This window comes from Chrysochloris asiatica, unplaced genomic scaffold (assembly GCF_000296735.1).
Source record: "Chrysochloris asiatica unplaced genomic scaffold, ChrAsi1.0 scaffold00642, whole genome shotgun sequence".
NCBI lineage: Eukaryota > Metazoa > Chordata > Mammalia > Afrosoricida > Chrysochloridae > Chrysochloris > Chrysochloris asiatica.
Window position 1 is genome coordinate 214,836 of NW_006409160.1, and position 27,279 is coordinate 242,114.

Below are 27,279 nucleotides of genomic sequence, written 5' to 3' on the forward strand. Positions count from 1 at the left end.
TTTGCTTTCTTCCTGTATGATGTTCTTGATGTCATCCCACAACTCTTCTGGTCTTCGGTCTTTAGTGTTTAATGTATCAAATCTGTTCTTCAGATGCTCTCTAAATTCAGATGGGATATATCAAGGTCATAATTTTCTCTTGTGGACAGTGTATCTGACAGTGTAGCCTTATCCCACTAAATTTGGCATGTTGATATGTATTCTGCCACTTTGCATAATTCCTCTATGAGTTTCAGTAGTTTTTGGTCTCTAGGAGCTTCTATGTTTAGAATCATATGATCAGTAAAGACAGTCAGTTTTACCTTGTCTTTGCAGATTTGGGCATCTTTTATTTCCATTCTTGCCTTATTGCTGTTTCTGAGACTTCCAATTAAATATAGAATTCTAGAGTCATTGTTAAGTGCCTCAAGTCACTTCCAACTCATAGTGAACCTGTATTGGGTTTCCATAGAGCAGCTGGTGAGTTTGATTTGCCAACTTTGTAGCTCAAACCGACTTTTCGGTCTAGTATGTATTCTTGCATGAGATTAAAAAAAAAAGTCTCCCTTGTGAACAGCAAGCAGACTAGGATGCCCTTTATTACCACTATTATTCAATATTATTAAACCAATTACACCACACATAACAAAAAAATATTGAATAATAGTGGTGAAAAAGGGCATCCTAGTCTCTTTGCTTCTCACAAGGGAAACATTTATTTTAATCTCATGAAAGAATATGTCAATCATTTGCTTTGTGCTAATGTTTTAAATTATGTTGAGGAATTCCCTTTCTATTTCTATTTTGTTGAGTTTTTAACATGAATGTTGGATATAGTCAGATGCCTTTTCTGCATACGTTGATATGATCATGGCATTTTTTCCCCTTGTTTTACTTATGTGTAAATTATATTGATTGTTTTACTAATATTCAACTTTCCTTGCATACCTGGCGTGAACCCTGATTGGTCATGATGTATTATTTTGGTTGATATGTTATAGGATTCTATTGGCTAGGATTTTCTAGAGACTGCATCAATGCTCATGAGGCATATTGTTCTATAATTTAATTCTTACTGTTGTTTTCACATGAGTTTTATATAAGAGTTATGCTTTCTTCATAGAATTAGTTTCAGAGTATTTTATCCTTTCTTATGTTTTGGAAGAGTTCAGAGTTTCAGAGAGCACCTGATCTCTGAAACATTTGCATGGTTCTAGTGCAGTCATCTAGGCCAATTATTTCTGCTGCTGTTTTGTTTTTTAAGGATCAGTTCAATTTCTTCTTTTGTAATGGGTTTGTTCAAATTTTTATAACTGATTGTGTTAGTTTGGGGAAAAATTTGTTCATTTTTAGTTTTTAAGTTTTTTGGAGTAGAATTCTTCATTGCAATATGTTATCTGTTTATTTCAGTTTGTTTTATTAGTACAGCACTTAGTTCATTTCTTATTTTTTGTTATCTGCATCTTTTTCTTTCCTTTAGTTAATTTTCCATTGTTTTATCATTTTCATTATTTTTTTCAATTAGCAAATACTAGCTTCTTAATTCTTTCTACTTTTTTTTTTTTAATGTTTTGTTTATTTCTCCTCAATTATTTATTGTACTTTGTCTTCTGGTGTTTTTAGATTTTTTTGTGGTTTTCTTTTTGTTTGTTTGTTTTCTTATTATAAATATTTGGAAAAATTGGATTATGGTTTTGGCTCTTGTAGTTTCTTCATTATTTGAATGTGTGTGTTTGTTGCTATAAATGGTTTTGTGAAAATTATTTTTGTTGTGCCCCAACAGTTTTAGTATGTTACAGCTTTTTCTCATTTGACTCAAGGAATTCTTTTTGTTTTTTCACCTACTGTTGATTTTGTTGTTAAGTTCTGTCTTACTCATAGTAACCCTTTATAGCATTTCTGAGAGGTGACTGATGAGGTTAAACTACTGAACTTACAATTCAAACTGACCTTGCAGTCTAGCATGCTAACCCACAGCACCAAATTAGGACTCTGTTCATCTACTTCCCAGAAAATTATAAGCAGTTGTTACTCAGTCTGCATGTATTTGATTTTTTGCACTTGATCTGCCTGTTATTAATTTCTAGTTATATAGCATGGTTATCTGAAAAAAATTGCTTTGTAATATTTTGATAATTTTTCATTTATTTAAGATAATGAAGCCTAAATTTCATATTTATTTTATTATATGTATATACTATCGTCGGCCAGTGTGTTTTACTGTGGAGATTTGTGTGGTACTGTGATTCTAGAAGCCGTGCTTCTACTATTATTTTAAATGTCAGCAGGGTCATTCATTGTGGACAATTTTAGCTAAGGTTTCAGACAAGACATATAATGAAGAAGGAGAGATGGACTGCTTCTGGATAGTTACTCAATAAAAGCCTTTGAACAACAGGGAAAAAGAGTCAGATAGCACCAGAATGTTGAATATTGAAATATGATGAAGAGCAACAAAATATTTGTCAGATTTAGTGCTGGAAGATTAAATCCTCAGGTTGACAGGCACTCAAAATGTGACTGGGAAGGGCTGGCTCCTCAAAGTAGAGTTGACAATGATGATACAAGTGCAGTAATGTCTTGAGGAGCTTCATTTGCTGATGAGACACAACTCTAAATGAAGATAGTTGTAAATGTCCATTAATAATTAGAACACAGAATGTACAAAGTATGGACTTCATAAAATTGGAAAATGTCAAAAATAAAATGGAACACATAAACCACAATATCCTAGATATTAGTGAGTTAAAATGGATTGGTGCTGGCCATTTTTAAAATGACAATCACATGGTTTTCTGGTTTTCTATAACAGGAGTGACAAATTTTAAAAGAATGGCATGAAATTCATGATCAAAAAAAGCATTTCAAGGTTTGTCTTGAAGTACAATGCTGTCTGTGATATGATAATATCCATACACCTACAATATAGATCAGTTAATACCACTACTATTCACATTTATGCACCAATCACTAAAATCAGTGTTAATGAAATGAAATAACCCAACCAACTTCCTAAGTCTAAAGTTGTTCAAACATGTAATCAAAATGCATTAAAAATTGCTGGGGATTAGAATGCAAATGTTGGAAATATCAGTCATTGGGAAATATGTCTTTGGTGATAGAAACGTTGCTGGAGATCACATGATAGAATTTTGCAAGACCAAATGATGCCTTCCATTGAAAATACCTTTTGTAAGCAATATAAAGCATAATTAGGAGAGGTGGGGCTTGATGGAAGATAGGGTAAAGGTGCAGTGAAGTTCATCTTCAGCATTACCACAGAATACCAGGCAGAGTGGGTTTAGGACAGAGCTCCAAAACTCTGAAAAACATAGGTAGGAATATTTTTTAAAAGTTTGAAGGCTTGTAGCTAGTGGAACTTGTAGGGCAAGTAAGAGATAATGTCCTTTTGAATCTACTGGACTTGGCAGCTGAGAGCTGACAACTTGTATGAGACCAAACAGAAAGACCAAGTGGGAGAGCAGACCCACCATGGAATAATGCCATGGAATCTTGGAGCAAAGGTGGACAATATACTTTGTTGGGTTTACTATGTTCTGATTTTTTTTTCTTTTTTTGGTATCTGTTCATTGGCCCCCCCACTGTTTGTGTACCTCCATTCTAGTGACCAGACAGGGTGCCTGAGTGAGTGGACACCCCCCCACCCTCACAACTGGTGGATTCTTCTGCCACACATGCACACAGATACTCTTAGCCCAAGAGCTGGAACTGAATTGTTTTTTTTTTGTTTGTTTGTTTGTTTTGTTTTTTAATAGGGAAAAGCTAGAACATGGGACGTGTAGAGGGAAAGGGAGTTTAAAAACAAAGCAGGCTGAAAATTAAATTAAATCCTGAGGTATAGCATAACAACAAACAGTGGAATCTAGAAACCTCTTAGGCAGCTCTGAAGGCAAGAAGCTGAAAGTGGACATTAAAGTCATACTCATATTAGGCAACAGATTTTTTTTTTCCTTCTTCTCTCCTTCCTCTCCCTTCCTCTCGGTGATTATAGATTACAGTATCCAATTGAGTTTTATTGTTGTTGTTGTTTTGGTGTTTGTTTGTTTTCTTGGCTTTTTTGCTGTTGCTATTTTGCATTTTTATGCTCCATCTTTTATTGTTGGGGGACTCTTTATCTCCTATATTTCCCAAGGACAGACAGCAACTGCTTCCATAAAGTCAAGCTACAATCACACCAAAATCCAGGCAAGAACAAATACCAACTGCCATATACCAGGAAGGAAGACAATACCTGTGAAAATTACTGTGTTAAGCAATAAGAAGAGTGAAAGTGGAAGCCCATATCCTGATCACATCTACCTGTAGACAATCAGAAAGCATAAAAAAATACCAAAACACACAGTCAATTAAGTATTAAGGCCACAGATAAACAATAAACATGTCCAAGAAGCAAATGAAGATGACCATATCAGCACATGTCCAGGAACAAGATAAAGTGTCTGAGACAAAGGAACTAGAGGTAGATCAGGACTACATTCTGGAAGGAGAGCAGGCCTTAGAAATGCCTAAGAAGGAATTCAGAAAAATGATTACAGGGTGTTTCAAAACACTTTACAATGGAGTTGAGAAAAATAAGGAAGAAGTCCAGAAAGCACTACAAGAACAATCAAATAAGATACATAGCAGCACTGGAAAAAATGCAAAAACCACAAAAAGAGGTCCAAATGATCAATAATAGAATATAAAAAATAGACCATACACTGACAGGACAAAGGATTAGAATAGAAGAGATGGAAGGCAGAATGAGCGAGCTGGAAGAAAAATCTCTCCATACCAGTAAGAGAGAAGAGCATGCAGAAAAAAACGACAAAAAAATTTTGAAGAAGATCTAGGATTCATATTGAACAGCATGAAGAGGAATAACTTAAGAATTATCAGCATTCCCGAATAGGAAGAATCAAAAAACTTCACAGAGGAAATAGCTGAAGAACTTCTGGAAGAAAATTTCTTTAACATATTAAAAAGTGAAAGGAAAAACATTCAAGAAACTCAAGAAAACCCAGGAAGAATAGACTCAAAAGAAAATCACCGAGCTATCTCATAATCATGCTCTCCAAAATAAAAGATAAGAACACAATCCTAAATGCAGGTAGGGAAAAGATAACTGTTACATACAAAGGCAAGCAACACAGATTAAGCTCAGATCTCTCAGCAGAAATAATGCAAGCAAAAAGGCAATGAGGAGACATATATAAAACCCTGAAAGAAGAAAACAAACAAACAAACAAAAACCTGTCAAACAAGAATCCTTTATCCAGCAAAGCTATCAATCAAGTATGATGGTGTAATCAAAACATTCCAGGATAGAAAGAAGCTAAGGGACTTTTTATAAGCCAAACCTGTGCTACAAAACATCCTTAAGGGAGTTCTGTGGACTGAGAACCAACAAGAACAGACAACAAATAGAGATTGACATATGTGACAGCACCTTCCAGAACTAAACCAACAGAAGAAAGAGTCAAGAACAGAACAAAATCATAAGAACAAACTCAGATAATCTGGGAGGTCAGTCAATGATCAAAACAATTACATTGTGAAAGAAGGTAAACATGTAAGAACAGAGATCCAGATGGTGAGAAGGTTAAGTAGATTACAGGATAAAATAGACTGCACTAAATAGAGGGGAAAGTTAATGGACTATCAGGTAACCTCAAAGAAAATTAACACTTCACAACATACCAAAAGAATAAAAATCCAAGACGAACATGGAAACAGTAAAACTATGAGGAAACTGACCAGAAAGAACACAAATAGCATGAATGCAACAAAGGAAAACACACAGAACAAAGAAAGCATCAAAACCACACACACACACAAAAATCATGGCAGCAATTAATCCATAACTATCAGAGTGCTGGTGTAGCTCAGTGGATTAATGTGCCAGACTGCAAAACCATTTGAACTGCAAGGTCGGTAGTTCAAGCTCACCAGCTGCTCCTTGGAAACCCTATACAGAGTCACTATGGGTCAGAACCAACATGATGGCACTTAACAACAACAACAACAACACTGTTAATTACACTGAATATAAACAGCTTAAATGCACCAGTTAAGAGGCAGAATGGATAAGAAAAAAGATCCTTCAATATGCTATCTGCAAGAGACGCATCTCACACACAGAGACAAAAACAGATTAAAAGTCAAAGGATGGAAAAATATATACCAAGCTAGTTGCAATAAAAACCAAACAGGAGTGGCAGTACTAATCTCTGATAAAATAAACTTTTAGGCAAAAACCAGGAAAATAGGTAAAGATAGACATTATCTCATGATTAAAGGGACAATTGAACAAGATGACATAGCCATAATAAATATTTATGCCTTCAATGAAAGATCTCCAAAATATATAAAGCAAACTCTAATAGAATTTGGGTAAGAAACAAATGAATCTACAATAATTGTGGGTGATTTTAATACATGGTTTTCAAAAATGTATACAACAACCAGAAAAAAACTTGACAAAGACACAGAGGAACTAAAAAACACAATCAACCAACTGGACCTCATATATGTGTAGAGAGCATTTAATCCAACAGCACAATACATATTCTTTTCTAGTGCACATGGAATATTCTCCAACATAGACCATATCTTAGGCCAAAAAGAAAATCTCCATAAATTTACAAATATTAAAATACTAAAAGAATCTTCTCAGACCATTGTTGTTGTTAAGTGCTATCAAGTCAATTCAGACCAATAGTGACCCTGTACAGGGTTTCTGAGGCTGTAAATCTTTAAGGGAGCAGAAAGCCTCAACTTTCTTCACAGAACAGCTGGTAATTTTGAACTGCTGACCTTAAGGTTCGCAACACAATTCGTAACCACTAAAGGATATCTGGTAGCGTAGTGGTTACGAATCGGGCTGCGAACCTCAAGGTCAGCAGTTCAAAACTACCAGCTACTCCGCGGGAGAAAGATGAGGCTTTCTGCTCCCATAAAGATTCACAGCCTTGGAAACCCTGTTCAGGGTCGCTATGGGTCGGAACCGACTCGACGGCACTTAACAACAACAACAACACTGTCAGAGCTCCTTAATGCTATCTAATTAGAAATCAACAATAGGAAGACCAAGGAAATAAAGTCAAATACATGACAACTGAATGACATCAGGCTGAAAAGCGACTGTGTAGTAGAAAAAATTAAATGTGAACTCAAAAAAGTTCCTAGAAACAAATGAGAATAAAAACAAACATACCAAAATCTTTGGGACATGGAAAAAGCAGTGCTTTTTTTTTTTGCAATAAACACACACATCCAAAAAGAAGAAAAAAACAAAATTAGCACATTAACACAGCATCTACAACAATTAGAAACAGACCAACAGAGGGAATTTACAGCCACCAAAATAAAAGAAATTATAAAGATTACAGCAGAAATAAATGAGATAGAAAACAGAAAAGCTACAGACAGAATCAACAGGACAAAAAGTTAGTTATTTTAAAGGATTAACAAAATCAACAGACCATTGGCAAACTTAAAAGAAAAGATGGAGAAGAAACAAATAAGACACATTAGAAACCACATGGGTAGTGTCACAACGAAACCAAAGGAAATCAAGAGGATTATAACAGAAAAAATTAAGAGCTGTACTCCAACAAATTTGAGAACTTACAACAGGTGGATGCATTTTTAGAAAAACACGACCTACCTAAACCTACACAGAGTGAAGCAGAAAACCTGAACAGACCCATAACAAAAGAAGAAAATGATCAGGTCATCAAAAAAACTCCCAACCAAAAGAAGTCCAGGCCCAGACGGCGTTACCAGTAAGTTCTGCCAATCATTTAGCAAAGAGCTGTAACCAATTTTATTCAATATATTCGAGAATATAGTGGAGGATGGAAAGCTTCCAAATACATTTTATGAAGAATGTATTTTATGAAGCAAACATAACCCTCAAACCAAAACCAAGGAATGATGTCACTAAAAAAGAAAATTATAGACCAGTATCCCTCATGAACATAGATGCACAATTTCTTAACAAATTCCTAGCCAACAGAATGCAGCAGCACATCAAAAAAAATACATCATGATCAAGTGGGATTCATATCAGGGATGCAAGGATGGCTCAACATTAGAAAAATGACCAACATAATCCACCATATAAATAAGAAAAAGGAAAAGAACCACATGATCATATCAATTGATGCAGAAAAGGCATTTGACAAAATCCAACATCCATTCTTGACGAAAACACTCAACAAATTAGGAATTGAAAGGAAATTCCTCAACATATTTAAGAGCAGATATACAAAACCAACAAACTACATTACTCTCAAAGGAGAAAACTGAAACATTCCCTCTGTGAACAGGAACTAGACAAGGATGCCTTTTGTCACTAAGCCTATTCAATATTGTTCTGGAAGTCTTAGCAAGAGCTATACAACAAGACAGGGAAATTGAAGGCATCCAAATGGGCAAAGAGGAAACAAAACTCTCTTTATTTGCAGACGATAGGATCCTATACATAGATATCCTAAAGACTCAGTAAAAAAGCTACTAGGCCTCACTAGAAGATTCAACAAAGTGGCAGGATATAAGATCAACATATAAAAATCAGTTGGATTCTTCTATACCAAAAACAAGAGCACTTAAAAGGACATTAAGAAAGTAATACCATTTCAATAGCTTCCCAAGGATGAAATATCTAGGAATAAATGTAACCAGAGAAACAAAGGACCCATACTAAGAAAATTACAAAACACTACTACAAGAATCTAAAAGAGATCTACAAAAATGGAAGAATGTACCATGCTCCTCGACAGGAAGATTTAACAGTGTGAAAAATGTCAATACTGCCCAAAGAAATTTACACAAATAATGTATTCCCAATCCAGATTCCAATGACATTCTTCAAAGAGATGGAAAACAAAATTACAAATGTTATTTGGTAAGGAAAGAGACCCAGGATAAGCAAAGCACTGCTTAAGAAGAAAAATAAGTTTAGAAATCTCTTACTCCCCGACATTAAAATTTATTACATGGCTACAGTGGTCAAAATAGCTTGGTTGGTACAATGAAAGATACATAGATCAATGGAACAGAATTGAGAGTCCAGAAATTACCCATCCACCATAAAGCTAACTGGTTTTTGACAAAGTCCCTAAATATATCCCATGGGGAGATGATAGTCTCTTCAACAGATTTTACTGACAGAACTGGAAAGTGATATTCAAAAGATTGAAACAAGACCTTCACCTCAAGCCTTATACAAAACCATTTAAGCATGGATTAAAGATCTAACTGTGAATGCCAGAGTTATGAAGGCCATCAATGAAAAAAATGGGACAAATGTGAGGGCACTAATTCAGGGAATACACAGACTACAAAACATTTTGAAAACTACACAAACAAAAGTAGACAACATAGATAGTTGGGACATACTAAAAATTAAAAACTTATCTGCATCAAAAGACTTTACCAGAAGAGTAAAAAGGGAACCCACAGAATGGGAAAAAATCCTTTGCAATGAAACATCAGACAATAGTTCTAAAATATATAGGAAACTACAACATTTCTACAAGGAAAAGACAAATAAAACAATTAAAAAATGGGCACAGGACATGAACAGACAATGCACCAAGGAGCAGATCTGGGCAGCCAACAAATATATGAAGAAATGTTCAAGATCACTAGCCATTGTTGTTGTAGTTGTTAAGTGCTGTTGAGTCGGTTCCGACCCATAGTGACCCTAAATAGGGTTTGTGAGTCATTAGAGAGATGCAAATCAAAATAACAATGAGATATCATCTCACACCAGAAATAACAGCAAAAATAAAAAAAAGTAGAGGACAATAAATGCTGGCAAGGATGTGGAGAGATTGGGATGCTCCTTCATTGCTGGTGGGATTGCAAAATAGCCCAACCTCTCTGGAAAGCATTATGGCACTTTCTCAGAATGTTAGAAATAGAAATACCTTATGATCCAGCAATTCTTCTACTTGGTATTTACCCACAAGAAATACGAGCCATAACACGAGTAGATATATGAACACCAATGTTCATTGCAGCACTGTTTACAATAGCAAAAAGATGGAGACAGCCTAAGTGCCTATCAGCTGAAGAATGGATGTGTACATACACACAATGGAATATTATGCTACTTTGAATAATAACAAGGAAGCTGCAAGCTACCGCATAACATCTAAGAAACTTGAGGACATGATGATGAGTGAAATTAGTCAGTCAAAAAGGAGAAATAGGACCACTACTGTAAAAGACTAAGAAAAAGAACCCATACCAAAGCGGGGGGTGGGGGTGGGGGGTGGGATTCTTTGCTGGTTACTGGGGTGTGGGGGGTAAGATGAGAGTAGGTGGAACACAGGGTAGGGAATAGACACAGGATAGTTTGGGTGCTAGGGAGGTGGGCAATAAACAAGAAGGGGGAGGGGAATGGAAGAACAAGGAGGATAGGAAAACAGTTAGGCAGGTTTGCATGGGCTAAGTGGGACAGAGATAAATAATAATGTATGCACAACTGTGGAAAAACAAGGCTCTGGGATACAGGGATTGAGACATTGTTGGAATGGAACAAAGGGGGACAATAATGTTAAGATGCTTCACTGTCTTTTGAATCTGGGTTTCCCTGGTATACCATTATAAAATAGACACTTGAGAGGGAGAGAAGGAATAGCCAGAAATATCAACATAGAAAGCTTTTAAGTCCTTCTTCTGCCTATAACTGATTGGCATACCTAAAATGGTGTTACCACATGCCCAGTGAAGGAGGCTTCCGGTGGAGCCTCTGCATTACATAAAACAATAGGTGGAATCCTGAACCCCATCCAGAATCTTCTGAGGTTGGAAATTTCCACTTGAAAGGACAAGTATACTAGCCTGGAGTGACTAGAAGAACAGAAGATACTTCTTGAAAGAAAGACCGACATGAAAAACAAAAAAACAAAAATGGCAGTCCTCCTGCTTACAACAAGAAAAAGCAAGTTGCTTACCCAGGAGACTTCAAGGCAAGTGGTCAGGACGTCTCAAGGCAAACCCCCTTCCAAGACTAAGACTCAATGAGAATACATGAGCAGACATGCACTCTGATTGACGACCACGTTTGTCAACGATAAGGGGTAGTGAGGGAAAAACAGCAATGAAACTGTGAGCTAAGCCTTACAACATTCAACACACTCCTGTGAACCCAGGTACAGACCTGGTTGGCCAGCAGTGTGGCAAAACCTTGGGACTCTTGGGCCCAGAGTCAGTGACGTAGCCACAGAGAACTGCAGTGGAAAATGAAGTGTCCAGCTGATAAGAAGAGAGAGCATATGCATACAAACACCCACACTTGTATATAATACCCCCTTGACCTGGATTCAATGAGTGGGTGATCAGATCTCAACTAGAAGAGGAAAGAAGAGGAAAAAAGGAGTAATCTGATACAATTTGATGAGCTTTACCTACACCTATGGATACATTCACTCAAAAGAGGGAACAAATCTTTACAGTGAGGATCATTCCCTTTCTCTGCATACACAGAATAGACAGGGATAGACAACTTGGACATTGGCTACACAAAATGGGGGTGGGGAGCTACAAGGGCAAGAAGTGACTGACTTACAAGCTTTCAAGAGGGAACCTAGATCCAGAGGACACGGAGGAATGTAGAATCTCCACTGAACAGTATCCAGTGTATTTGGGGATAGGTCTCTTGTGGTACAATAGTGAATAATTATCAGGACTGACTGTGAGGGTTGGAAATGTAAAGGTAGACATTTTGTAGTAAAAGAAGGCGAGTGATTGACTTTGCAGTCCAGGAGCAAAGATCCCTGGGACCATCAAGGGAGAAGAGCAGAGTGTGGGACCATACGCAGAGAAACAGTGCCAGAGATGGAGGCAGAGGCGATGATGTGGAGAGATGGAGCGGAGGGGCACTCTAGACCCGGAGAGGGAGATGGGCTGTTTGCTGACGACCAGAGGGAAGATTTGCAGGGTAAACTCTTTGGTTGGTTGATGAAGCATGAAGGGGATTATAACCATGTCAATTTAATGATACATGATAGTATGACTGTAAAGCTAATGTTCATCCATGTAAAATATCATATAATTCACAATAAAAATTGACACACACACAAAAAAAAACATAATTATACACATGGACCTCACCGGATGAATTTCACAGAAGTCAATTTGCTTAGATGTGGAAAAGCTACATATCATCAGCCAAAACAATGTCATGGGAAAACTGTGGAACACACCATCAATTGCTTGAAGCAGAAGTAAATTAAATGAATTCCTTAAGGTCCGAAATATGACCTTGAAAATAACCCATCTGAATTTAGCGATTATCTGAAGTACAGATTTTATACATTAAACACTGACGACCGAAAACCAGAAGAGTTGTGAGATGACATTAACACCATCACACAAGAAGAATGTAAGAGGTCATAAAGAAAAGAAGAAAGAAGTAAAAGGCCAATATGGATATCAGAAGAGATTCCAAAACTTGCTCTCCTACATTGAGATGCTAAAGGAAATTGAGGTAATGAGGGGGTAAACGAGCTTAAAGAATATTTCAAAGAGCAGTTCTATAAGGTAAAGTCAAATATTATAAAGAAATGTTTAAAGACCTAGGATTAGAAAAACAGAAGTGAAGAATACAATCAACATTTCTCAAGCTAAGGATAGTGAAGTAAATACCCAGTCCTTGGCTTGCAATATTGAAGGATTCTAGGAGGCCTGGTGTAGCCCTGTGAGTTCATAAGCTGAACTGCAAAGTCAATATGAACCACAAGGTTGATGGTTCAAGTTCACCAGTTGCTCTTTGGAAACCCGATGCAGGGTTGCAATGGGTCAGAATCAACTTGATGGCACCTAACAACAACAACATGGGGAAAAAAATTGAATTGTGCAGAGAGTATTAAAAGAAGATGGGGAGAGGGCAAGGCTTGTTGGTGTATTAGGAAGACATTTGGTGCAGACCACAGGCAGTAATAATACAGAATATGGGATGAAGCAGGTTCAGGGGACAGTCCAGAACTCTGAACTACATATAAAGCAATATGTGGAAGGGTTGGTTGATGGACTATGACTAGTGAAATTTGTTGCAGTATCAAGAAAAGAGGCATTTTCTGATCTGCTCCCGACAGTGGGTGCTAGAGATGCCATCTTTGGCATGACTGAGCTGGAACAGGATTAGAGGTGCACTCCCAATACAGAGGTCTGACCAATCATCAGTGATAAGGTGTGAAAATTTTTTTTCATGTGAATTGGTCTCTCACAGTCTGAGCACTGAGCACCTCCACTCTGGTGACTCGAAGGGGAGCTTGAGTGAATTCATGTTCCTCCCTCCCCCAGAGGGTTCTACTACTCATGTGCATGGATTCACTTAGCAAAGCCCACAGCATGCAGAATCTAAGAAGGGTGAGCGGTCAGCAGGAGCTGTTTAAAATAGAATGGTCTCCCTGAACGGCTTCAGCCAGCTGAGTGAGGGGTGTTAAAGTCATACTCACATTTTGCTACTTTCACTTTTTTTTTCTCTCTCTCTTCTGTGACTTTAATGGGAGCAATGCTATTCATTTTATTGAATTCTCTTTTATAAGCACCAAATCTTAATAATCTAAGTCAATTTTCTGAACAGAACTTCCCTCGGGAACAATATAATGATGCTCATTCCTCCAAACATCCACATGGAAGGGCTACCAAAAGCAAAATAAAAATGGAAGGGAGGGGAAAACAGCCCACACAGAAATACAGAATAACAAAAATCACATTCTAGGGGTTCAGTGCACAAAGCAGCCTCATTTGTGCTGCTGGATTATCCTTAAACTGACTGTCAAAAAAAAGAGAGAAAGAAAATACACACACCCTAGCACATCAAAATATACATTTTCCATTTGCGTTTTTTTTTTTTCTTTTTAAATTAAAAATAATTTTTTAAAAAACCCTTAAGGAATTCACAATCAATTGCCTGCCTCGTTCTGATGTCATCTATGATGAGTGACATTCATCTTCAAGGCTTAGTCTTCCACACAGTGTAAAATACCCACAATTCCAAGTACGAAGGGACACAGACGATCTCCTTGGAGAAATCCACAGGGCAATACAGGCGCCCAAGCTGTTCTTCGTAGAGCGACAAGGCTTCTGTCAAATTGACACAGTTCCCCTGTGTAAAATATTTCCCATCCTGTTTCAATACTTTCATTGAAAGGTCAAGAATCAGTCTGAGAAACACCCATGTGGAATCTTCCTCTGGAGACGGAGAGATGGGGACAGCTGTCAAATCATTAATCACATAATCAAACTTCCTCCCTTCTTTGGCGTATCTCTTCAGTACTGGAATGCAGTCTTCTATTAGAACCTGATAGCATTCTCCTTTAAGATTGTCTAAAATTTCGCCACATGTTTTTCGCAAGTATTTCTTACATCCATCAATCACCATTTGGTCAATTTCTACCATAGTGACCATCTTTGGTTTCAGTTTGACTATTTCACATAATATGCCCCCATCTCCGCCTCCCAGAATCAGTACGTCTTTGCCAGTGTAATCTTCTTTTCCACTGCCCATGATGGCCCGAGTATATGCCAGATCACTCTCTGCCAAATTGACATCCCCACTGAGGATAAGAATATTTCCAAATTGCTTCGAGTGTAGAATTTTAATGTTCTGGTAAGGTGAATCTTCATCATATACCACTTCATCGATGTCATACTCCACCAAGCGTCCATCAGCAGTGGGCCAATATCTGTCAATGGTCCCTCCTCGAACTATGGGTGGTAAGCGCTTCACCTTTGTACTATTCTGACTCAGTTCTTTCATTCTTTCTTCCACTTTCCTCAAAAGACTGTCCATTTCTTTGTTGCCTTGCGCGTCATTATCATAACTCTGAAGGTCCAGCAACACCAATCCATGGGGGTAAATTCTCAAATTGGCAAAGCTGCCGTTTTTGTTGGTGAAGGTTGCTAAGTAGCCATGGTCCTGCCAGGTATGCACTGACTCCGTCATTCCCTGCTCCTGGAAAATGGACTGGAGGCCTTTCAGAATGGTCTCGCCATCAGCTTTGGCGCCGAGCGTGAAGTCCAGGGTGCTGTGCCGTGCTGCTGCCATAGTGCGGTGAGGCCCTGGGCCAGGCCTGGGAGGCCGCGGTGGTGGGAGACTGCAGGCAGTGGGGAGGCGGCGGCGGGAGGCCCAGGGCATAGGGGGAGGGGCTGCCGTGAGCAGTTGGGGAGCAGGGCGGGGCTGGGCCCCTGAGGAGGGCTAACCAGCGAGTGGGAGGCCGCACTAATGGTGGAAGCCTACTTTTACTTTTTTTGATTATAGACTATAGTATCCAATCTGTTTTACTTTTGATATTGTGGTTTTATTTTTTGTTATTTTGGTTCCCCTTTTACCTTTGAAGGGGAAACTCTTTCTCTCCCTACATTACCCAAGAAGAGACAGTAATTGTGGTCATATAGCCAGCCTGCAATCATACCCTGTAAAACCCTACCATCAAGGCAAGAGCCAATACCAGCTGCTATACACAAAATAGACAACAAAACCTGCTACAATTACTCTGAGTTTAGTAATAAGAAAAGTGAAAAGGGAATCCCATTTCCTGATCACAACTACCTGGAGGCAACCAGAAAGCTTAATAATACATCAACATACATTCATCTAATTATTGAAAACACATATAATTATTGAACATGCCCAAGAGACAGTCAAAGATTTCGGCACATGTCCAGAAACAAGATAAAGTAACTAAAACAAATGAGTTGTAGGTAGACTTAGACTTGTTATTTTAAGGAGGACAGGGTGTGGAATTGCATCCAAATGCTACACAGAGGGGTTGAGAGGAAGATAAAGAAATTTGATACAGGAAACAAGTGTAAATTGCTACAATTTGATGAACTTGACCTATAAAAACACAAACTGGCTGACTTATACATTTTCAAGTGGGAGTTTAGGTTCAGAGTGCAGAGGAAGTTAGAATTGCCACTAAATAGTTTTCATCTTGTCTAGATGGGTCTGGTGAAAGCAGATGGACATAAGATTTTTATGATTCAATAGTGAGTAATGGTTATCATAACTAATTGCGATGGTCACAACTGTAAAAGTAGAAGTTTTGTAACATCAAAGGGGGAGTAATCAATCTTACCTTCCAGGAACAGAGGCCCCTGGGACCATCAAGATAGAAGAGCATGAGCAGAATATGAGAACCTTTCCAGAGAAACAGCAACACCAGAAATGGAGGCAAAGGTGATGACATGGAAAGATAGAGCACCTGAGGACTCTAGACTCATGGAAAGAGAAAGACTTTGTGCTAGTGGTCAGTAGGCAGGCTTGAAGAATATACCCATTAATTGTTTAAACGATTATGCATTCCTGAGTGTTTTTGTGTACATCCAAAAACAAAACAAAACAAAACAAAAAAACAGAGGGATTAGAAGCAAATACTGTTGACTGTTGATGCATGGAGGGGATTGTAATCATTGCATTGATACGGAATATGATAAGATGAGTGTAAACCTGATGTTCTCCCATGTGAACTATCACTCAATGAACAATAGAAACTTAAAAAAAAAAATTAATCAAAAGAAAACAAAAAAAACACTATACTTGGTTCTTTAATAGGATCAATTAAATTGTCAAACTTCTACATAGACTGACAAAGAAAAATGAACATGTAAATCAAAATAAGAAACAAAAGTTGAGTCATTACCCCTGACCTTATGGAAGTCTAAAGGATTATAAATGTAATACTATGAACAACTGTAATACAAGAAGCTGGATAATTTATATGAAATGGATAAGCTCATAGAAACACATAAGCTACCTAAACTAACTCAAGATGAAGTTGAAAATCTCAAAAGACACATACTGAGATGAAATAGTATTATAAAACATCTTAACAAAGAATATCTCTGGACCAGATTATTTCACTTGTGCATTCTACCAAACATTTAGACAATTGACACCAATTCTGCTCAAATTCTTCTAAAAAAAATGATTTAAGAAATCCCCTTTAACTCTTTTTTCTGAAACCCTCATTACTCTGATATCAAAACCAGACAAGAAACCGCTAAAAAGGAAAATTATAGACCACTATCCCTTATGAATATACATGTCAACATTCTCAACAAAATACTAGCAAACAGAATTCAACAGCTTACTAAAATTATTATACACCATGTTTGAGTTTAATTTTATTCCACGAATGCAAGGAGAGTTTAACATTAGAATATCAATCTGATACACCACACTGACAGAACAAAAAATAACCACATGATCGTCTTAATTGATACAGAAAGAGCATTTGGTAAAACTCACCACCCTTGATAAAACACTAATAAACATATAAACAGACAATAAGATGCTCAATATGATTGAAGGCATCTTAAAAAATTAATAGCATTGTTTTCAAATAAACAAAGATAGAAAGTTTTCTTCTTGAAGACAGAAAACAACATCTACTGTTACCACACTTAATATTGTCCTGGAAATCCTAGCCTGAACATTAAGACACACACACACACACAAAAAAAAAAAAAATATCTAAATTAGAAAGGAAGATGATGTTATCCTGTATAAGGAAAATCCCTAATAATTTACTAAAAAGCCTCTAAAGTTAACAGGAATTCAACCAAATTTCAGGATACAAGGATAATACACAAAAACTTGTTAAGCTTCTCTAAAGCTATGTTGAGAACTCTGAATGTAATTTTTTTAGGTGCCATTGAGTCAGTACCGACCCTCTGTACAACAGAACAAAACACTGCCAGATACTGTGTCAACCTTACACATGTTGCTACATTTGAGCCCACTGATGCAGCCACTGTGCCTCTTTTTCTCTGACCCTCTACTTTATCAAATATGATATCCTTCTCCAGTAACTGGCCCCTCCTTGTAATATGTTCGAGGTAAGAAAGATGAAGTTTGGCCATCCCGGTTTCCAAGGAACACTCTGGCTGTATTTCTGCCAATAAAGATCTATTTGCTTTTTGGGAAGCCCATGGTACTTTCAATGTTCTCCTCCAACTCCATAACATAAATAAGTTTTTCTCTGGTTTTCCTTATTTGCTATCCTACAGTCTCATGATTATGAGATTACTGAAAATACCATGGCTTGAGTAAGGAACACCTGCAATCCTGATACCATGTTGTTTTTCATATAATCCAACTTCTTATATCTTCATTATATAGATTGAGTAAGTATGATTAAAGAATAAAACCCTGCTGTATACCTTTTTTGATTTGAAAACAATCCATGTTTCCTTGCTCCATTTCAACAACTGCCTCTGGGTCTACATACATGTTCATCATAAGCACAATTATGTTTAACAGAATATACCCATACTTCATAGTATTGTCCATAGCTTGTCATTATCCACACAATTGAAAGGGTTTATGTAGTCAACAAAGCACAAGTAAACATCTTTCTGGTATTCTCTACTTTCAGTCAAGACCTATCTGACATCAGCAATGAAATCCCTCATTTCATGTCCTCTTCTGAAACTGGCTTGAACATCCAGTCTATGTGTGGTTGCAGCCATTTCTGTATTACTTTTAGTAGAACTTTACTCACATGAGATATCAGTGATATCTGATATCTGATGATGTTCAAATTCTGTTGGATAAACTCTCTTATAATGGGAAGAAATATAGGTCTCTTCCAGTCAGTTGATCAGATATTTGCCTTCCAACTTTCTTAGCATAAATGAGTGAGTGCCTCAAATGCTGATTCAATTTGTTGGATGGTTTCAATTTGTATTTATTCAATTCCTTGTGCCTTGTTGTTTGAAATTACTTCTAAGAACCTTGGACTTCCTATTTTAAGATCATTGGCTCTTGATCAAATGCTATGGTTGAACATCGACCATTTCTGATTGGTATAGTGACTCTGTGTATGTCTTCCATCTTCAAAATGATGCTTTTTTCTTCATTAAATATTTTTTCCACAGAATCCTTCAATACTGTAAGTCGAGATTTGAATTTTTTTCTATAGTTTCCTCAGCTTGCAAAATTCTGAGCTTGTTCATCCATTTTGATTTTCTAAATCCAGGTCTTTGCACATTTTTAAAATAATATTTGACTTTAGCAAAAATGAAATGAAAAGCATAAGCATCGATATTTTTAGCATCAGTGAGCTGAAATGGACTGGTATTGGCATTTTAATTCTAACAATCACATAATTTACTATTCTGGGAACGACAAACACAAGAGGAATGGTGTAAAAGAACATATCAAGATTAGTCATGAGGTACAACGCTGTCTGTGATAGGACAATATCTATGTGCCTACAGGGAAAACCAGTTATTACCACTAATATTCAAATTTATGCACCAACCATTAAAGCCAATGAGGATGAAATAGAAAAATTCTACCAACTTCTTCAATCTGAAGTTGATCAAAGATGCAATCAAGATGTATTGATCATTACTAGTAATTGGAATGCAAAGGTTGGAAACAAAGAAGAAGGATCAGTTGTTGGATATATGGCCTTGGTGACAGAAATGATGCTGGAGATCACATAATAGAATTCTTCAAAAACAATGATTTGTTCATTTCAAATACCTTTAAACAGCATAAGATATGAATAACACACACGGACCTTGCCAGATTGAATGCATATAAATCAAATTGACTACATTTGTGGAAAGAGACTATGGAAAAGCTTCATATCATCAGTGAAAACAAGGCCAGGGGCAGACTGTGGAACAGACCATCAATTACTCCTATGCAAATTCAAGCTGAAGCTGAAGAAAATGAAAACAAGTCCACAGAGCCACAATATGTCCTTGAATGTATCCCACCTGCATTTAGAGATCATCTGCAGAATAGATTTGATACATTAAACACTATAGACTGAAGACCAGAAGAGCTGTGGGATGGCATTAAGAACATTATATGTGAAGAAAGAAAAAAGTCATTAAGAAGACAAGAGAGAAGGAAAATATCAAAATGTATGTCAGAAGAGATATTGAAACTTGCTCTCCAGCATAGAGAGGCTAAAAAAAAAAGCAACTGGAAGAAATTAGGAGGTACAAGAGCTGAACAGAAGTTTTCAGTTTATCTTGAGAAGATAAAGTCAAATATTACAATGAAATGTGGAAAAAAACAAAAGGGAAGAACACACTGAGAATTTCTCAGGCTGAGGGAACTGAAGAAAAAATTCAAGCCTCTACCTTCATTTTTGAAGGATTCTCTGGGCAAATTATTGAACGATGCAGAAATCATTAAAAGAAGATGGACGAAATACACAGAGTCACAGTACCAAAAGGAAATGGTTGAAGTTCAACCATTTCAAGAGGTAGCATATGGTCAGGTGCCAATGATACTGAAGGTGGTAGTCCAAGATGCATTGAAGAAATTGGTAAAGAATAAGGCTCCAGGAATGATGGAATAAAATGAGAAATCTTTCAAGAAAGTGAGGCAGCACAGGAGGCCAAGAAATGTGGAAGACAGTTATCTGGTCAAAAGATTGGAAGAGATCCATATTTGTGTCCATTCAAAAGAGAGATGACATAACAGAATGCAGAAATCATCAGAAAATATATCTGATATCCCATGTGAGGAAAGTTTTACCAAAGGTAATACAGAAATGGTTTCAAGCACACATTGACAGAAAATTTCCAGAGGTTCAAACTAGATTCAGAAGAGTATGTGGAATGATGAATATCATTGCTTATGATCAATGGTTCTTGACTGAAAACAGAATACGAGAAAGATATTTACCTGTGTTTTATTGACTAGGCAAAGGCTTTCAATTGTATGGATCATTACAAGCTATGGCCAACATTGTGGAGTATGAGTATTCCTGAACACTTAGTTGTGCTCATGAGGAATCTATACATGGACCAAGAGGCAGTTGTTCGAACAGAACAGTGACCATTGAATGGTTTAAAATTAAGACATGTGTGTGACAGGATTGTATTCTTTCACCATACTTATTCAATCAGTATGCAGAGCAAATTATCTGAGAACCTGGGTTATATGAAGAGAAACGTGGCATCAGGATTTGAGGAAGACACATTAACCACCTGCAAAATGCAGATGATACAACCTTGCTTGATGAAAATGAAAAGGATTTAAAGAAGTTTAAATAATGAAGATAAAAGACCACACTCTCTGGTATGGCTTTCATCTTAATTTAAAGAAACCAAAAATCCCTACCACTGTACAATAAATAACATTCTTATCAATGAAGAAAATATTGACGATGTCAAGGACATCATTCTCCTTTGATCAACCATCAACTCTCATGGAAGCAGCAGTCAAGAAATCAAATGACGTATTGCATTAGGCAAATCTGCTGCACAAGACCTTTTTAAAGTGTTGAAGAGCAAAGATGTCAGCTTGAGGAGTAAGGTGCACCTGACCCAAGCCATGGTATTTTCAATAATCTCACATGCATGTGAAAGCTGGACAGTGAATAAGGACGACCTCAGAAGAATTGTAGCATTTGAGTTATATTGTTGTATAAGAAAATTGAAAGTACCATTGGCTGCCAAAAGAACCAACTGTGTTGGACAAAGTGTAGCCAGAGTGCTCCTTGGAGGCCAACATGGCCAAATGTCATCTCTCACACTTTGGACATATTGTTAGGAGAGACCAGTAGCTGGAGAATTATAACATGCTTGGTAAGTTGGAAGGTCAGAGAAAAAGAGGAAGACCTCCAGCAGGTGGATTGGCAAGGTGTCAGTATCAATGAACCCAAGCATGGCAACAATGTGATGTTGGCCCAGGACTAGGCAGTGTTTCGTTCTGTTGTGCATAATGTCGCTATCAATCAGTATCAACTTGATAGCAACTAACAACAGCAACAACAATAATGACAACGCTAAAAAATATATTAGGATAGCAACACCATTTACAATAGCCATCCAAAGGATGAAATATTTATGAATAAATGGAACCAGAGAAACAAAGACCTATACAAAGAAAACTACACAACACTACTATAAGAAACCAAAAGAGACTTCCAAAAATGGAGGAATATGCCATGCTCCTGGATAGGAAAGCATAACATTGTAAAAGTGCTAATACTACCCAAAGCAGTCTACAAACACAATGCAATCCCAATCCTGATTCCAATGACATTTTTAGAAATGGAAAAAAAAAAAAAAATACGAACTTTACATGGAAAGGAAAGAGACCCAGGATGAGCAAAGCCATGCTTAAGAAGAAAAATAAAGCTGGAATCCTCTCACTCTCTGCTTTCAAAATTTACTGTATGGCTACAGTGGTCAAAACATCCTGGTACTGTAAAATGGAAGATACATAGATCAATGGAATAGAATTGAGAATCCTGAAATTAACCCATCCACATACAGCCAACTGATCTTTGACAAATGGCCAAAGTACACTGAGTTGGGAAGACAAAGTCTCTTCAACAGATAGTGTTGGCAGAACTGAAAATCGATATGCAAAAGATTGAAACAAGACCTTTATCTCAAGTCATATACAAAATCAACTCAGCAAGGATTAAAGACCTAAATGTGAATTCCAGAATTATTAAGGTCATCACTGAAAAAATAGGGACAAATTTAAGGGTTCTAATACGGGTACATACAGACTAGTAAACATTGTGACAATTAAACAAACAAATGCAGACTAAGTGTATTATTGTGGCATTTTAAAAATTAGAAACTTGTGTACATCAAAGGATTTCACCAAAAGAGTAAAAAGGGAGCCCACAGAATGGGAAAAAAATCTTTTGCAATGACATATCAAACAAGGGACTAATTTCTAAAATCTATAGGAAACTACAACACCTCTACAAGAAACAGACAAGTAACCCAATTAAAAAATGGGTACAGGACGTGAACAGACACTTCATTAAGGAAGAGATTCGGGCAGCCATAAAAACATATGAAGAATGTTCACGATCATTAGCCATTAAAGAGATGCAAATGAAAACAACAGTGAGATATCATCTCACACCAGCAATACCAGCAAAGTTAAAAAATACAGAAGAGAATGCATATTGGTGAGGATACAGAGAGACTGGGATCTTTCTACATTGCTGGTGGAAATGCAAAATGGTTCAACCACTCTGAAAACAGTATGCACTTCCTCAGAAAGTTGGAAATAGAAATACCTTATGATCTAGCAATTCCTCTAATTGGTATATTTCCACAAGAAATCAGAGCCATAACACGAATAGATACATGCACTCTAATATTCATAGCAGCATTATTCACATTAGTAAAAATATGGAGTCAGTCTAATTGCCCATCAATGCAAGAATGGATAAACAATCTTTTGTATATACACACAATGGAATATTATGTTACCTTGAAGAATAAAAAAGGAAGCTAAAAGCCACCACATAATATGGATGAACCTTAATGACATTATGCGGAGTGAAATTAGTCAGTCACAAAAGGACAAATATTGCATAAGACCATTATTATAAAAGCTTAAGAAAAGTTACCAGTACCAAAAAGGAAAAAAAAAAAAAATCTTTGTTGGTTACTAGTGGGAGTGGGGTGGCTGAGTTTGGGGGAAGTGGAAGGTGTCAGTAGAACACAGGATAGGGGCAGACATATCATAGTTCAGGTTTTGGGTAGGGCAATACACAAGAATGTATACGGAATGGAAGAACAAGGTATATAGGGAACACTGAGAGAAGTTTGTATGGGCTAAATGGGACAGAGATAAATAGTGATACATGCTCAAACTTGGAACAACAGGGCTCCGTAATACAGGTATAGAGGCTTAGTCTGAAGAGGGCAAATAATATTAAGATGCTTGACTGTCTTATGAATATTAGTTTTCCTTGCCTACTATTGTAAATAGACACTTGAGTGGGATAGAAAGTTATGTCAGGAAACACGATTACAGAAAGTTTGCAAGCCCGTCTTCAGCCTATAACTGATTAGAATACCTAAAAGGGGTTCTAGAATTTGACCAGTGAAATAGACTTCTTCCAGAGCCTTTGCAGTGTACAGTACCTTATGTGGAATCCTGAGCCCTATTAAGAAACTTCTGAGGTGGGACATTCCCACTATAAAGGCCAAGCAGTCCAGCATAGAACAGTTAGAGAAACAGAGGTTACATCTTCAAAGAAAGATCATCAGGAGAAACCCAAAATAAAAATGGCAGTCTGACTGGCTATTGCAAGCACAAGAAAGTTGTTCACTGGGGAGTCATCAAGGCAGCAATCAAGTCCCATCAGGACAAACTCCCCTCCAAGACTGAAATTCAAAGGGAAAACATGTGCAGGTATGTAAGCTTGCTGGTACCCACATGGGCTTCTGGTTAGTGGAAGAAAAGGAGAGGCAGCATAAAGAAATGGGCAGAGTTCAACCAAGTTACATAGACTCCAGTTGACCTGAAGATAAGAGAGAGAAGAGGAAGGGCTGGTTGGTATGAAATGGGTGAGATCTGGGGCAACCTGAGCCTGTGGTCAAGGACATAGCCACAGAGGACTAGACCTGAGATTGCAGCATCCAACTGATATGAAATAAGGGGAGATGCACAGGGACACCCATAGTTGCAGTTACTACCCACTTGACCTATCATCAATGGCTTGATAATCAGAACTCGACTAGCGGAAGATACTTTTTTTTTTTTCCTGCTAAAGGAAATGAGTATCAATTGCCACAATTTGATGATCTTGACCTATACTCATGAATGTAGTAGTTCAAATACCAACCTATAGTCATGAATGTAGTAGCTCAAATTACCAACAGAGAGGGAAGGAGTCTTCACATCAAGTATCAATGTTATTCCTTCTATATACAGGGTAGATAGGGACGGGTGACTTAGATATTGGCTACCTAAAATGAGGGGGTGATAAAGGCATAAGTGAGTGGCTTACAAAGTTTCAAGAGGGAGTTTAGTTAAAGAGTGTGTGGGAGGAGATAGTGTCCCCACTGAATAATTTTAATCTTGTCTAGATGGGTCTGGTAAAACCAGATGGGGATAATATTCTTATGATTCAATAGTAATTGTCACAGTTTTAAAGGTAGAAGTTTTGTAGCAAAAATGGGGGAGTAGTTGATCTTACAGTTCATCAAGGGAGAAGAGCACTAGTGGAATCCAGCACCCTATCCAGAGAAGCAGTGACACCAGAGATGGGGACATGGAGGGAGAGAGCAGCTGAGGATTCTATATTCAGGGAAGGAGAGGGACTGAGAGCTGGTGGCCAGGAGGAAGTCTTGCAGAATGTGCCCTTTGGTGGTTTAAATTATTATATATGCCAGAGTGTTTTAAAAAAAAAGGAAAAATAAAGGAGATAAGATGAATATAGATAAATATTGTTAATTGATGGTACATGGAGGGGATTATAATCATTGTAATGAAGTATATAATTTGTTGACTGTAAAACTGATGATCTGCTCTGGAAACTCACCCAATTCACAATAAAAACTTAAAAAAAAAAAAAAAATCTAGATTCTCTATAGTAACTAATGTTTACTATGAGTTTTTTTATTTTAAAAAATTTACTATATGACATCAAATTGTTAACAACTCGAAAAATATTAGATAGGAAGCTTCAGGGGCAATGAGATTATGTCAATAAGGAAGGAATAAATTAGAAAAGGAGAGAGGGAATGAATGCAAAATATGAAAAATATAGTCAATGCCACTGCATTGTACACAGAAAAAGTTGAATTGATGTAAACTTTTTCTAAGAAAACTTGAAACAGAAATTTAAAAAGGTAATGTTACAATGAAAACTAAAATTAAATAAATCACCTGATAGTTTATGCAAAGAAGGGTTTTATCTGTTGTATTAGAAAAGTTGAATTGAATTGTAAATTCAAAATAAAAAATTCAAGTGAACTGTAAAATCTGAGAAAGGTTTCTGTTCTCCTGGAGTACCCAACTGACTCATGCAGACCATGCAATTTGAGGAGTAAACAATAGACTTACAGAACAACCTAATATGCACCACGTAGAAGCTTTGGTTGTGTTGTGGTTACAATTCAGGCTACTCACCTCAAGGTCAGCAGTTTGAAACTACCAGCTAGTCCATGGAAGAAAGATGAGGCTCTCTGCTCCTGTAAAGATTTATAGCCTTGGAAACCCTATGCAGAGTCACTGTGAGTTGGATTCAACTCCAAAAAATACCACTACCACCAGTTACTAGCTGAAATACTTTGCAAGTTCTATTCTGTTATATTCTACAAAGGTCATGAGATTATACACCCTTGTTAACAAAAGAAATGATGAAAAAGAAAAGAAAACTGAGGCACAAGAGATGAAGCAATGTGTTGGTGATAAAGCAAAAACAAAACAATAAAAACACGCTTAATGTTCAGAAAAAGACTGGAGGAATGTGAAACTATGGCCCTCAAAGACCCACATGTCTGGAAAGAAACATACCTTTTTTCAGACAACACTATTAAGATATGCTTACTATAATGGTGGATCAGTCAACCATTCAAAATCAAAGGGGTAACACGTGTCTAAATACAATGAATGATGTGAAGGGATGGATGCGAATAGGAGCCAAAAAGAGGTTATGGGATGACTGTTGTTCTACAGAGGGTATTGTAATAATTGATATGAAACAAAGTTTATAATTTTTTTAAAATGTAAAATTGATGATCTTGTTTGTAAACCTTCACTCAATTCAAAATAAAAATTAAAAAAAAAAAAAAAAGAATTCACAAGTCACTGAATTAAACTTCTTTATCATCGGTCTGATAAATATCATTTGATTTCTTAAATTGACACCTTGAAAAAATTCAGAAAGGTTATTTATCATTTAATCCATTAAAATCTTGTATGTTTAGTCCAACTAATGAAATCACTCCATTCCTCAGAGGAAAATCAAAACAATGAGGGGGAACAAAGTTTCCTAGGATTGGCTAGGGCCAGGCACTTGCTTTTTCCTTCTCTGTTACTTGGTGCTCACTGCCCACAGACATTTTATTTTAAAAACTAGGGTATTTGGGAAATTGCTATTTTCTTTGTTTTAAATTATTGTCTCTTTTATCTTTACTAATTCTTTACAGAGTTTCAAATATATGAGTACTTCTTGATACACAGAATTTGTGCTCGTTCATAGGCTTTATTTGATTTATTTCCTTAAATTATCTATATCCAATTATCTCCTGGCAATGGCCAGTGGGTACTATTATTGAGTGCCCCAGTGTTCCCAAGGGTTTCTTCTACTGTGATCAACATCCATGCATTTTATATTAAACAGAGAGGGTTTTACTATAAAACAGAGGAGTTCTGTCAATATCTCAGTTATCATATGTAACGATGCCCACTGATACTTGCTTACACCTGAAACATCATTGGACTCCTACCAGATTTCCTGGTTCGCATATCCGGCTTAAGAAAAGATAACATTAATTTGTGAGTCTTTTATTCTCACTCTTTTACATCTCCCT

General features: G+C 36.9%; 1 protein-coding gene across 2 annotated transcripts; it reads right to left on the reverse strand.

Moving 5' to 3' along the window:
- Positions 1-13,941: 13,941 nt before the first annotated feature.
- LOC102816100 (spermine synthase-like) lies at positions 13,942-15,124 on the reverse strand. 2 transcript variants are annotated; one of them, XM_006877856.1, is made up of 2 exons: positions 14,876-15,049; positions 13,955-14,725 (listed from the first exon to the last, which is right to left on the reverse strand). In XM_006877856.1, the coding sequence occupies exons 1-2, from the start codon at positions 15,047-15,049 to the stop codon at positions 13,955-13,957; spliced, it is 945 nt and encodes a 314-aa protein (XP_006877918.1). The 2 variants fall into 2 exon arrangements, with proteins under 2 accessions (XP_006877917.1, XP_006877918.1); XM_006877855.1 differs by having other exon boundaries at positions 13,942-15,124.
- Positions 15,125-27,279: the final 12,155 nt, after the last annotated feature.